The sequence below is a fragment of the Salmo salar genome, chromosome 09 (assembly GCF_965601325.2).
Source record: "Salmo salar chromosome 09, fSalSal1, whole genome shotgun sequence".
Taxonomy (NCBI): domain Eukaryota; kingdom Metazoa; phylum Chordata; class Actinopteri; order Salmoniformes; family Salmonidae; genus Salmo; species Salmo salar.
Window position 1 is genome coordinate 151869085 of NC_138299.1, and position 14403 is coordinate 151883487.

The window sequence follows — 14403 nt, forward strand, 5'->3', positions numbered from 1 at the left end:
CACTGTCTCCTATAGTCACTATGAAAGCTGTTTACCAGTGTTCTGATGTTATCACTGTCTCCTATAGTCACTATGAAAGCTGTTTACCAGTGTTCTGATGTTATCACTGTCTCCTATAGTCACTATGAAAGCTGTTTACCAGGTGTTCTGATGTTATCACTGTCTCCTATAGTCACTATGAAAGCTGTTTACCAGTGTTCTGATGTTATCACTGTCTCCTATAGTCACTATGAAAGCTGTTTACCAGTGTTCTGATGTTATCACTGTCTCCTATAGTCACTATGAAAGCTGTTTACCAGTGTTCTGATGTTATCACTGTCTCCTATAGTCACTATGAAAGCTGTTTACCAGTGTTCTGATGTTATCACTGTCTCCTATAGTCACTATGAAAGCTGTTTACCAGTGTTCTGATGTTATCACTGTCTCCTATAGTCACTATGAAAGCTGTTTACCAGTGTTCTGATGTTATCACTGTCTCCTATAGTCACTATGAAAGCTGTTTACCAGTGTGTTCTGATGTTATCACTGTCTCCTATAGTCACTATGAAAGCTGTTTACCAGTGTTCTGATGTTATCACTGTCTCCTATAGTCACTATGAAAGCTGTTTACCAGTGTTCTGATGTTATCACTGTCTCCTATAGTCACTATGAAAGCTGTTTACCAGTGTTCTGATGTTATCACTGTCTCCTATAGTCACTATGAAAGCTGTTTACCAGTGTTTCTGATGTTATCACTGTCTCCTATAGTCACTATGAAAGCTGTTTACCAGTGTGTTCTGATGTTATCACTGTCTGCCTATAGTCACTATGAAAGCTGTTTACCAGTGTGTTCTGATGTTATCACTGTCTCCTATAGTCACTATGAAAGCTGTTTACCAGTGTTCTGATGTTATCACTGTCTCCTATAGTCACTATGAAAGCTGTTTACCAGTGTGTTCTGATGTTATCCACTGTCTCCTATAGTCACTATGAAAGCTGTTTACCAGTGTGTTCTGATGTTATCACTGTCTGCCTATAGTCACTATGAAAGCTGTTTACCAGTGTGTTCTGATGTTATCACTGTCTCCTATAGTCACTATGAAAGCTGTTTACCAGTGTGTTCTGATGTTATCACTGTCTGCTATAGTCACTATGAAAGCTGTTTACCAGTGTTCTGATGTTATCACTGTCTCCTATAGTCACTATGAAAGCTGTTTACCAGTGTTCTGATGTTATCACTGTCTCCTATAGTCACTATGAAAGCTGTTTACCAGTGTGTTCTGATGTTATCACTGTCTCCTATAGTCACTATGAAAGCTGTTTACCAGTGTTCTGATGTTATCACTGTCTCCTATAGTCACTATGAAAGCTGTTTACCAGTGTTCTGATGTTATCACTGTCTCCTATAGTCACTATGAAAGCTGTTTACCAGTGTTCTGATGTTATCACTGTCTCCTATAGTCACTATGAAAGCTGTTTACCAGTGTTCTGATGTTATCACTGTCTCCTATAGTCACTATGAAAGCGGTTTACCAGTGTGTTCTGATGTTATCACTGTCTCCTATAGTCACTATGAAAGCTGTTTACCAGTGTTCTGATGTTATCACTGTCTCCTATAGTCACTATGAAAGCTGTTTACCAGTGTTCTGATGTTATCACTGTCTCCTATAGTCACTATGAAAGCTGTTTACCAGTGTTCTGATGTTATCACTGTCTCCTATAGTCACTATGAAAGCTGTTTACCAGTGTTCTGATGTTATCACTGTCTCCTATAGTCACTATGAAAGCTGTTTACCAGTGTTCTGATGTTATCACTGTCTCCTATAGTCACTATGAAAGCTGTTTACCAGTGTGTTCTGATGTTATCACTGTCTCCTATAGTCACTATGAAAGCTGTTTACCAGTGTTCTGATGTTATCACTGTCTCCTATAGTCACTATGAAAGCTGTTTACCAGTGTTCTGATGTTATCACTGTCTCCTATAGTCACTATGAAAGCTGTTTACCAGTGTTCTGATGTTATCACTGTCTCCTATAGTCACTATGAAAGCTGTTTACCAGTGTTCTGATGTTATCACTGTCTCCTATAGTGACTGTTTACCAGTGTGTTCTGACGTTACTGGACACAGCCATAGTCTTTGATAGGGCCCAATCCCAAATGGACCCCTAGACCCAGTGGTGCAAAGTACTTAAGTAAAAATACTTAAGTATTTTGGGGGTATCTGTATTTTACTTTACTATTTATATTTTTGACAACTGTTACATTCCTAAAGAAAATATTGTCTGGGTTACTCCATAAATCTTTCCTGACACCCAAACATTCTTTTTGAATGCTTAGCAGGACAGGAAAATGGTCCAATTCACACACTTATCAAGATAACATCTCTGGTCATCCCTACTGCCTCTGATCTGGCGGACTCACGAAATACAAATAATTTGTTTGTAAATTATGTGTGTTGGAGTGTGTCCCCGGCTAGCCGTAAATTTATAAAACAAGAAAATCATAAAGTCTGGTTTGCTTAATATAAGGAATTTGAAATTATTTATATTTTGAACTAGAATATAAACGCAGCATGCAACAATTTCAAAGATTTTGGTGAGTTACAGTTCATAGAAGGACATCAGTCAATAGAAATCCTTTCATTAGGCCCTAATATATGGATTTCATATGACTGGTCAGGGGCGCAGCCATGGGTGGGCCTGGGAGGGAATAGGCCCACCAACTTGGGAGCCAGGCCAACCCACTGAGGAGCCAGGCCCAGCCAATCAGAATGAGTTTTTCCCCACAAAAAGGCATTATTAAAAGATAGAAATACTCCTCCACACCCCTCCCTCCCCCCTCTGACGTGGTTACATGTGGTCTGCAGTTGTGAAGCCGGTTGAACGTACAGCCAAATTCTCTAAAACGACATTGGAGGTGGCTTATGGTAGAGAAATTAACATCAAATTCTCTGGCAACATTCCTGCAGTCAGCATGCCAAATGCACAGTTCCTCAAAACTTTAGACATCTGTGGCATTGTGTTGTATGACAAAACTGCACATTTTAGAGTGGACTTTTCTTGTCCCCAGCACAAGGTGCACCTGTGTAATGATCATGCTGTTTAATCAGCTTCTTGATATGCCACAGCTGTCAGGTGGATGGATTATCAAGACAAATTATAAAATGCTCACTAACAGGGATGTAAACAAATTTGGGCAAAACATTTGAGAGAAATAAGCTTTTTGTGTACAGTCGTGGCCAAAAGTTTTGAGAATGACACAAATATTAATTTCCACAAAGTTCGCTGCTTCAGTGTCTTTAGATATTTTTGACAGATGTTACAATGGAATACTGAAGTATAATTACAAGCATTTCATAAGTGTCAAAGGCTTTTATTGACAATTACATGAAGTTGATGCAAAGAGTCAATATTTGCAGTGTTGACCCTTCTTTTTCAAGACCTCTGCAATCTGCCCTGGCATGCTGTCAGTTAACTTCTGGGCCACATCCTGACTGATGGCAGCCCATTCTTGCATAATCAACGCTTGGAGTTCGTCAGAATTTGTGGATTTTTGTTTGTCCACCCGCCTCTTGAGGATTGACCACAAGTTCTCAATGGGATTAAGGTCTGGGGAGTTTCCTGGCCATGGACCCAATATATCGATGTTTTGTTCCCCGAGCCACTTAGTTATCACTTTTGCCTTATGGCAAGGTGCTCCACCATGCTGGAAAAGGCATTGTTCGTCACCAAACTGTTCCTGAATAGTTGGGAGAAGTTCCTCTCGGAGGATGTGTTGGTACCATTCTTTATTCATGGGTGTGTTCTTAGGCAAAATTGTGAGTGAGCCCAGTCCCTTGGCTGAGAAGCAACCCCACACATGAATGGTCTCAGGATGCTTTACTGTCGGCATGACACAGGACTGATGGTAGCGCTCACCTTGTCTTCTCCAGACAAGGTTTTTTCCGGATGCCCCAAACAATCGGAAAGGGGATTCATCAGAGAAAATGACTTTACCTCAGCAGTCCAATCCCTGTACCTTTTGCAGAATATCAGTCTGTCCCTGATGTTTTTCCTGGAGAGAAGTGGCTTCTTTGCTGCCCTTCTTGACACCAGGCCATCCTCCAAAAGTCTTTGCCTCACTGTGCGTGCAGATGCACTCACACCTGCCTGCTGCCATTCCTGAGCAAGCTCTGTACTGGTGGTGCCCCGATCCCGCAGCTGAATCAACTTTAGGAGACGGTCCTGGCGCTTGCTGGACTTTCTTGGGCGCCCTGAAGCCTTCTTCACAACAATTGAACCGCTCTCCTTGAAGTTTTTGAGGATCCTATAAATGGTTGATTTAGGTGCAATGTTACTGGCAGCAATATCCTTGCCTGTGTAGCCCTTTTTGTGCAAATCAATGATGACGACACAGGTTTCCTTGCAGGTAACCATGGTTGACAGAGGAAGAACAATGATTCCAAGCACCACCCTCCTTTTGAAGCTTCCAGTCTGTTATTCAAACTCAATCAGCATGACAGAGTGATCTCCAGTCTTGTCCTCGTTAACACTTACACCGGTGTTAACGAGAGAATCACTGACATGTCCTTTTGTGGCAGGGCTGAAATGCAGTGGAAATGTTTTTGGGGGATTCAGTTCATTTGCATGGCAAAGAGGGACTTTGCAATTAATTGCAATTCATCTGATCACTCATAACATTCTGGAGAATATGCAAATTGCCATCATACAAACTGAGGCAGCAGACTGAAAATTTATTTGTGTCGTTCTCAAAACGTTTGGCCAGGACTGTATGTAAAACTTCTGAGATCTTTGATTTTAGGTCATGAAATCAACACTTTACAGCTAGCGTTTACATGTTTGTTCTGTGTATTTTTATTTTTTATACATTTACAGTATTTTTGCAATTATATTTCATTTTTATAAAGTATATTTAAAATCAAATACTTTTAGACTTACTCAAGTAGAATTTTACTGGGTTAGTTTCATTTGAGTAATTTTCTATTAAAAAAAGGTATCTTTACTTTTACTCAAGTATGACAATGGGTGATTTTTCCACCACTGCCTAGACCTAGACCCTACGCCTTGTAAATGATTGGATTTGATTGATGAAAGCAATACGTTCAAGCTTCCAGTTGTCAAATACTCTCTGATCTCCACAAGTACATAGGAGGTAAGGTCTCGACTACAGGTACATCTGAGATCGGGTCTAGGTGTGACATTCTACAAGTGCATGATCAATAGAGCAAGGCTAGTTCAAGCCAGGCAAAAACTCCAGTCTGAGGTACCGTCAGCTGACTACCAGCTGACTACATCAAGCTAAACTGAGAAACCATCCACATGACACCGCTATTTTCATACGGCGCTCTATTTAAATTGACCACATCGACATACACGAGTTCTCCTGACTCAACTGTACAAGTTTAGCTGTTTTGTTGCTGCAAGACGTGTTTCCTTCCAAGGCTTTGAAAGCTTCTGATCATGTAGTGACTGACGGGAAACAGTCAAAACCCCCCTGCGCAAAAGGTTGAGAGCGCTTAGCAGAGGCCATATAAGGCCACGCTAAACACTGGGACGTTGCAATGTCTCATGAACACATCCATTTAAATTAAGGGTATTAGAAAGCATAGTTCACAACATCCCTCCAAATTGAGCTCAATGAAGATACGCATCAATCTGTTCTGAATACAATAGGTAGCAGGGCATCCTCGATGCCGGAAGTCTTGTCGGTTCTCATTCACAATAAACCCATTCTGAGCCTCAAATCTCCCTCACATGAGTGCGAGACACATGACTGTACATGCAGGAGTGCGCACCGGCTGTACCGGCCAGAGCTTATGGAACTGAGAGCGCGCACAGAAGCATCAGACGAATTTCTCCAATAACCGCCACTCACGTGAGATAAGGCCAATACGCATACGGTGTAACTTAACTGCCATCGGTTCCCAACGTTTGCACACGAACAGGACTGTTGTGTAATATAACGAAACTCTTCCTAAAATTGTTCTATTACATGTTGCCGTCAGTATACAGTATATCCAATCTTTTTGATACATACTCCGTTGACCACTCCCCAGAACCTAATTTCTACAGTTCTCTCCCCAGCCTCCCCATCGCGCTGTAACTTTGACAAGCCATCAACTCTTACATTAATGACATGTCATTTATCCAAATTAGGCCAAATAGCATAATACTAAAAAACGGGCCTGCCTGTGTCCCCATTTGAGCAGTCACGCGTAATGCTTCTCCTACCTGCTATGTCCCATAGCTGTATCCGTACTGTTTCTTGGTCCCAGTTAAGGACCTTCAGGGCGAAGTCCACTCCTATCGTGGCACGGTAGTTAGGGCTGAAGTTCTGGTGGACGTAACGCTTGATGATGCTAGTCTTGCCCACCCCCAGGTCCCCTATTACCAGGATCTTATAGAGGTGCTCCTTGTGATTGTTCTGCATGGCGACCACGGAGCGCTACGGTAGGACATTAATGCGCCGTGATAACGGGAGAGAACAGACTGGAGCGGTGTGCTCCAGCGATCCTGAAGGAACGCCCAGAGAAGTGGGGCAGAAGAGGGTAACAGCGGGACCTTGTGACTGGCGGGCCTCAGGCGTGAGAGCGCGCAGCTGGGCTGACCCCATTTGAAGTTCATACCGTTATCTAAAAGTTACTTAATCCCGAAAAAGTAGCAAGACATGCAACGTTACATGAAGAATATTGAAGTTGTGCACATATAGTTTAATATTTACCCAGATGTCAATATATAAAAGTCACCAAAAATATTTCTAAAAAGATACTTTATTTTCTTTCAAATTGTAAAAAGCAGACAACCTGCAAATCTGTGCATACATGTGATCTTATTGGAAAACTGACATTTCTAATGAAAGGCAACCCCTTCCTACGTGACAAGAAAAAAAAGGCACCAACATTGAATCATACTGTATCCCTTCCAACATCATGAGCCAGTCCCTTTGAACATTCCCAGGAGACTCCAATTTACAGCATCAGAGAGAAAGGACAGTACAGAGATGACTAGCGACAGTATACATTTGAGATCACAGGACAGTCTCCCCTGAGATTAACAATAAAGAGCAGAGGTCCTCTGCCCTCCTGTCAATCACCAGACCAACTACAAAAGACTAATAAAACTACAAATCCCAGTTACATAAGGAATTAAAGCAGGTTCCCTTTTGGCATCATTCCCAAAAATGCATCTGACTGGCAAGGATCACAGTCTAGCGAGCATGGTGAACACTTTTACAGATTATATCTGACAACAACGTCCCAGCCATTTCTAAATATTACATTTATAAGCCATTGTAGACTTCAGGCTAGGTTCCAATTGGGAAAATCCCTGAAGATGAACCCTTTCCCTCCTACCCCTGTAGACCCTCTACAGTTTAGGGATGGGCTTGGCTGCCACAGCGATGCTCTCGATGGCACACTCGTCAGACCCCCGTCTGATCCTGAAGAAGCCCCCCTCGCCCCACGCCGTCCCCCAGCTGTTCTTCACCACCCAGAACTTCTGACCCGTGACGTGACATTGGCCGTAGCCCACCAGCAGCACCGCGTGGTTGGTCAGCTCAAACGGGTTGTAGGGGTCATGAAGGCCCGTGTGGTGGTAGATACCCTCCTTGTAGTGCATGAAGTCAGGATACACCTGGACGAGAACAGTGTGAGGAATACACCTGACATTTTGACTTAAACTAATACTGGCCATCACTCATATAGCTAGCCAATGCACAAACCAACGTGTGTCCCACCTCGAAGGCCACCCCCATGGGTCCGTTCTTGACCAGTTCCAGCATCATGGCAGACTCGCTGCAGCCTCCGTAGAACCCTCCCACGTAGCTGTAGTCCGAAGTGTAGTGGCGGAGACAGCCATCAGGAACGTCACACGGGGAATCTGTCCCAGCGTACGGATAACACGACTCTTCCACGATCCCAAAGTCCTGGACGTACTTCCCAATGAGGTAGGGGAAGCCACCGTCACAACCTGAGAGGGAGGAGAGGGGAAGTAAGAGGGGTTAGATGTGGGAGAAATACAAACACCGTTGAGGTACAATTATGCAGAGTGTGCTCGCTCATTACCTTGGGAGTACTGGGAGCAGGAGACGACCTGCTGTGGGCTGAAGATGGGAGTCTCGGTGTTGTTGGTTTGGAGTCGGACACGAGCCTCCAACATTCCCATTAAGGCAAAGGAATAGCAGCTACCACACGAAGCTGAAGCCCACAGAGTACCAATCAAACCCTGTCACAACCAATCAAAAACCTCACTGCAACATCAGTGACCACTAAGAACCAGACACCCAGTCAAGCAGTCCGTGGATCCTCTTTAACCTGCAACTAGAGTTCTGTGGGAATGAACCCTAAAAGCCAATTTATGTTTGAGACGAAGATGTGGTCGGAGGCTTCGTATGGAGGGTGTGACGCAATTGTGGAGCCTCCGGAGGTATGCAGAGGCAAAGTTAAGCTCCGTACCACATCGCACCTCAAACTGAAACAGAGGGCTCCGTATAGCTCTGATTGACGGGAGGTAGGGGCGGTACATCCTGTATAAACAAACTCACTTCCTTCACAATAGTTCTGCAGTAAATGCTGTACGGCCACTGTCGACCATGCAGAGCCTTTTAGGCAGGGCAGAAAGCCCCACTCACAGCAGAAGGCCCCTGTTAAAACCCTTCAGAGCCCCTAAATCCCAGCCGTTGCCCTCTCAGCCATGCAACAACTCACTACAGACACGAGCGCTGTGTCTGCGGGGTTGAGATGGGAACAGGGACCATTGATTTAGCAGTGGTACAGCAGGCCCTGTAGAGGACATTCCTAAGGCCTCAGACACAGCAGACAGGCTGAACATTAAACATGGGTTGGGAGAGGACACAGATATTGCCAAGAGTCACGATAGACAAGTATTAAGTAAGGTAAGTAGTAAGGTATTTGACCCGGCGTGTGTTACCCTGGTTGCGGACAGGACTGAGGTAGTTGACTCCGTTGGCGTCTCTCCAGTCCCAGCGCTCAGGGAGGCCGGCCGCCATCTTGACTAGCGTTGCTGTCACAGGGGCGGGGCCAACACGTCTGGGGAGGAGCATAGACTCATACAATAAGGGAACACCATGGACATTTCTTGCAATGAATCCAAAATGAGTGTTGCTATTGAACACCTTTAGGTACTACCTCAGTTAGAGTCCTGTTTCATACCTACTGACCACCACCAATGTGATCTCTTCCCCAATGGTGAGGTGAACACAAGTCCCCCCCACACTATGGATTAGAGTCACAGCATGGACTGTACTTAGTTCCCACCATATTTCTGACACCAAACCATTACTTTAAAATCCATGGTGGGGGGGGGGGGGGAAGAAAATACAACTCAGCTGGGGGTTGAGACAGAAAATACAGGCATTTGTAAGCCCTTGTACAGAGTGCCTCTTACCAGAGCAGTCTAGACGAGTTGGGGCCAGAGACAGTGTTCCATTATCCTAAAACAGAGCCCTGTAGCCTTGGACTCACCTGCCATGACGATTCTCTCCAGGGGACCAACTGTCCCTCCCACATTATCAAATTGCTTTTGACACCCCCCAGTTTGATCGTTGGAATGTGATAATGAGGCGAAGGTGTGCATTAGGACCACGCGGACACCGCCGAGCGGTCAGTAGGCTGTGTGGAGTGTTTGACTGGATAAAATATATTCCATTATGTTCCCCCCCCCACTTCCAAAACCAAAGTTAAGACTGATTTCACCCTTTTCTTTCAGAAGTAACAAATCTCACAGCTGACAGCCTCATCCTGCTTCTTCCTTGGGGATGTAGTACGTGTGTGAAGTTCACCAAAATGAATTTCATAATTAAATTCCTGTTTCAATACATAGTTTGACAAGTGAGTGAGTGTACCTGGGGATGTGTGAAGCTGGTCCCCCAGCCCTGTGCATTAGCTGCTGCAGAGTGTAGGTCTCATGTTCGCTGTAGGCCGTGGCTTTCCAGGAGCTCTGGGCCATGTTGATGGAGTCAATGAAGTCCATGTTGTGTTTGTAGGACCTCTGGAGCAACCTGCGGGAGGGGAGGGAGGGAGGAGTAAACAGACCTGGAGCAAACTGGGGGAGGGAGGAGTAAACAGACCTGGAGCAACCTGGTGGAGGAGTAAAGACTGATTCTACCTCCGCATTGCTTGTTGTTTTAGGCTGGGTTTCTGTATAACACTGACATCGGCTGATGTAAAAAGGGCTTTAAATACAATTTGATTGCCATATACCCCACATGAGAGGAGTAAACAGACCTACACCGCTCAGGCCAGGGAGAGAGAGATGAGAGCACCGCTCAGGCGAGGGGAGAGAGAGAGCACCGCTCAGGTGAGGGGAGAGAGAGAGAGCGAGAGAGAGAGCACCGCTCAGGCGAGGGGAGAGAGAGAGAGAGCGAGAGAGAGCACCGCTCAGGCCAGAACACGACTCACACTTGACACACGAGCAGTGACCGACGGCCAATGTAAAAGAGTCTAAAAACAAAGCAGACTGCTTGTTTTTCAATATGAGCAATGCTCACAGTAAAATGGGACCATGGATGAAAAATAGACTTCCAGCCAACTATAGAAGTTTAATGTGAAAACATAGCTGATTATTGGAGAGCATTATTATTGGGCAGTGTGTGTCAAGCCCCCTATAAAACCCTGAGACTACTCACATGTTATTGGGATGGTAGCGGTGTGTGTGTAGGGAGCGAGGGGGTATTGGGACAACCCTCTTGGCAGTGAAGCAGGCCCAGTTGTTCCCCAGAGAATCATGGACCCAGCCTGGCAGAGTCTGGTCACAGTAGCTGGTCACCTCAGAGCCCTGCTCAGAGTACTGGAACAGAGGAGAAAAATCAGTCTGTGTACGAGGCGTCCCTGTGTGTTGTGTAGAAAGAGGACAAACACATTGAATCTTTATGGTCTGAGTTGGAGATTAAAAAGCAGAAGATCAACAAGTCAGTGATGTTTTATTCAAGTGGATGTGGCAGTTACCCTGATAACAGCTTTCAATGAGAGAGAGAGAGAGCAGACAGCGTGGCTTTATGAACAGCAATGAGTAAGTAACAATGGGCTTTTCCAGTGAAGCATGTGGTGTGTCACTGTGCTGAAACAAGTCCAGACGGTTTCAATAAGGAAGTACAAGTGACATGCAGACATCAGCTCTACCACGTAGGAGGGACACCTCAACATTTCCCCTGATAAAGTCACAAGGAAGTCACGTGAAAAAGCAAAACTAAATACAACCCTGAATGAAAAAGTAGCAACACAACAGTGAAAGTAACTTTGAAACACAAGCCTGAACGCATCAATGTAGCAACAGATGTAAAAGCCAGATTAGTGACTGAACCACCAACCCTACAATTACAGGAAAGGTGACCAGCCATGTGTCTGAAACGTAATGTGCAAGGCTACAAGGTAGGAGGAGTTCCGTCGCGGCCGGCCTGCTCATCAGGCAGCCGCCTATGGCGGGAGATTGATGGCATTTAATGAGCTAAACTGACCAAGATGCACCTCTAACACATAACCTCACAATTCTGCCCCAAAACAATGACAAGTCCCCTCAACCAGTGGCATATGGGCTTTTTAGGTGACAGCTGATGCCACCCTTTGATAAGCAGTGGCCACTCTGTCAAAGGCACAAAACATTTTGCTTGTCCATTCCCAGCATGCCTCTCCAGGGAGCTGCTATAGAGACATATGTGCAGCACTTCAACATCCCATCAAATCCTGTAGCAGATAAAGGATATGGTAGAACAAGTATGTGGCCTTTTCTGTAGCCTACAGGCTGGAGATAAAAATGAGTGTAATTCCATAACTGCCAAAAAATGTTCCAGACCTCTTGACAGAGATCGTAGTATGCTACTGTTATAGACTAACGTGTAACCCTGAATGAAACACAAGTGAGAGCATAAACCTGCCTTGAAGAAGCCAAACCACTTGTAGTCGTTGAGGACAACCTCAAAGCCCTGATTGTAGATGAGGGTGAAGAATCCCGTGTTCCCCAGGTCGTCCACCGCCACAGACAGCTTCTCCAGGTGCACCGTTATCGACTTATCAATAGTGTCTTTTTTAAAACAAACAGAGAGACATTTTGGTAATTACTTCTCAATTCAACTTTGGGCTTCTTCTGTATTGCAAAGTAAGACGGGGTAGCACTAACATTGGGCAGTGGTGAAAGTTGTATCAAACATTGTATCATTGATTGTGCTTTTTGTAACAGTTTACAAACAGAGGCAATAGTAGACTACCGGGTCAAGTTTACACTCGAACCAATTAAAAGTTTGTTACATAGTCTACTTGATTGTTTAAAGCGTGAGGTTGTTCCGTATTTCCAGCTCTTACCCATCAGAGAGCAGTTGATGCCTTTGTCTTGCCCCCCCTTCGATACCTGGAACACCCAGGAGCCCAACAGGTCTTCATATGTGCAGTTGGCCGGGGTATCAGCCTGGGAGCCCTCCACCCAGAGCAGAAACACACACAGCAACACACCGCTCACCTTCATCACGTCACACCGCGCTCGTTTTTACACAACTACGCAGAGAGTTGAGTCTAGGATAATAACTAGCGAGGAACTTCACTCTACGTAAAAGCACAACTAGAAAAAGATAGGCTATATTTCCCCGAACTTCGATGCAACTGCGAGACGTGTTTGTACTTTGTCCTCTGCGCTTTTGTACAACCAGAATGAACTTTCCCTTCGGTCATATGACCCGCTGCAGCTTCTCACGTGACTCGCTGCGTCTTTTACAGAGAAGACAAAGATTATTTATTATATTGGCAAGAAAGCCGAGTGACCCCCTCTAACAACGGAAATACATGTCCTCAATGATTGAAGGCAAATTAGGTCAGGTGGAACCATTGTAGCCAATGATGCACAATTTACTCATTTTTCTCAAATCTGCCGGAATGCAACGTGAAACCAATTATATCAGTACATTTGTACCAGCCTGTACATTACGAAACTTCTATTGGATTAAATTAGCCTCTCGTAACTCGACACTCTTTCACATACAGATTTTGGGCAAAGTAAATCCTCTCGTTTCGCCTGTTCCTGTCTGGAGGAGAGGAACGAATTGAAAGGGAAACTGCAAATGTCGGTTAAGGCAAATTACATTCAATTGGTTTTCAGCTGTGAAGACACTTCATTTCAGCAACTCTGCTGTGGCTGACTTTTAAAATCTGTAAGTCTTTCATCAGTGAAAGACGAGTTTTATTGGATAATGAGAACACTCAATATCATTTTTTATGTTTTTTAAAAGTGTGTGTACAGGATATAAACTCAGCAATAAAAGAGACATCCTCTCACTGTCAACTGCGTTGATTTTATATTTGTATGAAAATAACAAGATTCAACAACTGAGACAAAAACTGAACAACTTCCAAAGACGTGACTAACAGAAATGTAATAATGTGTCCCTGAACAAAGGGGGGGGGGGGGGGGTCAAAAGTAACAGTCAGTATCTGTTGTGGCCACCAGCTGCATTAAGTACTGCAGTGCATCTCCTCATGGACTGCACTAGATTTGCCAGTTCTTGCTGTGAGATGTTACCCCACTCTTCCAACAAGGCACCTGCAACTTCCCGGACATTTCTGGGGGGAATGGCCCTAGCCCTCACCCTCCGATCCAACAGGTCCCAGACATGCTCAATGGCATTGAGATCCTGGCTCTTCGCTGGCCATGGCAGAACACTGACATTCCTGTCTTGCAGGAAATCACGCACAGAACGAGCAGTATGGCTGGTGGCATTGTCATGCTGGAGGGTCATGTCAGGATGAGCCTGCAGGAAGGGTACCACATGAGGGAGGAGGATGTCTTCCCTGTAACGCACAGCGTTGAGATTGCCTGCAATTACAACAAGCTCAGTTCGATGATGCTGTGACACACCGCCCCAGACCATGACGGACCTTCCACCTCCAAATCGATCCCGCTCGGTGTAACATTCATTCCTTCGACAATAAACGCGAATCTGACCATCACCTCTGGTGAGACAAAACCGCGACTCGTCAGTGAAGAGCACCTTTTGCCAATCCTGTCTGGTCCAGCGACGGTGGGTTTGTGCCCATAGGCGACATTGTTGCCAGTAATGTCTGGTGAGGACCTGCCTTACAACAGGCCTACAAGCCCTCAGTCCAGCCTCTCTCAGCCTATTGCGGACAGTCTGAGCACTGATGGAGGGATTGAGCATTCCTGGTGTAACTCGGGCAGTTGTTGTTGCCATCCTGTACCTGTCCTGCAGGTGTGATGTTCGGATGTACCGATCCTGTGCAGATGTTGTTACATGTGGTCTGCCACTGCGAGGACGATCAGCTGTCCGTCCTGTCTCCCTGTAGCGCTGTCTTCAGCGTCTCACAGTACAGATATTGTAATTTATTGCCCTGGCCACATCTGCAGTCCTCATGCTTCCTTGCAGCATGCCTAAGGCACGTTCACGCAGTTGAGCAGGGACCCTGGG

General features: G+C 45.1%; 2 protein-coding genes across 2 annotated transcripts in view; both read right to left on the reverse strand.

Annotated features, from left to right (window-relative positions):
- Positions 1–6517, reverse strand: part of LOC106598434 (ras-related protein Rab-38) — a 76388-nt gene extending 69871 nt beyond the window's left edge. Inside the window, exon 1 of the mRNA XM_045687099.2 lies at positions 6210–6517. Coding sequence (XP_045543055.1) covers positions 6210–6408 — 199 coding nt within the window. The 5' untranslated portion in view covers positions 6409–6517. The remainder of the gene's footprint in view (positions 1–6209) is intronic.
- A 213-nt stretch (positions 6518–6730) lies between these two features.
- Positions 6731–12657, reverse strand: LOC106613233 (dipeptidyl peptidase 1). Its single transcript, XM_082956442.1, has 8 exons — positions 12293–12657; positions 11869–12014; positions 10624–10784; positions 9841–9996; positions 8907–9025; positions 8042–8173; positions 7714–7946; positions 6731–7610 (listed from the first exon to the last, which is right to left on the reverse strand). Exons 1-8 carry the CDS (start codon positions 12450–12452, stop codon positions 7344–7346), a joined length of 1374 nt encoding a protein of 457 aa, XP_082812568.1. The 5' UTR covers positions 12453–12657; the 3' UTR covers positions 6731–7343.
- Positions 12658–14403: the final 1746 nt, after the last annotated feature.

Excerpts from the sequence above, each read along its gene's own strand:
- LOC106613233 (XM_082956442.1), bottom strand. The coding sequence starts at position 12,452 with ATGAAGGTGAGCGGTGTGTTGCTGTGTGTGTTTCTGCTCTGGGTGGAG. Across the intron at positions 10,785-11,868 it reads AGTGGTTTGGCTTCTTCAAG|TACTCTGAGCAGGGCTCTGA; the intron begins GCAGGTTTATGC and ends CCTCTGTTCCAG. Across the intron at positions 7,947-8,041 it reads CTGCTCCCAGTACTCCCAAG|GTTGTGACGGTGGCTTCCCC; the intron begins GTAATGAGCGAG and ends CCTCCCTCTCAG.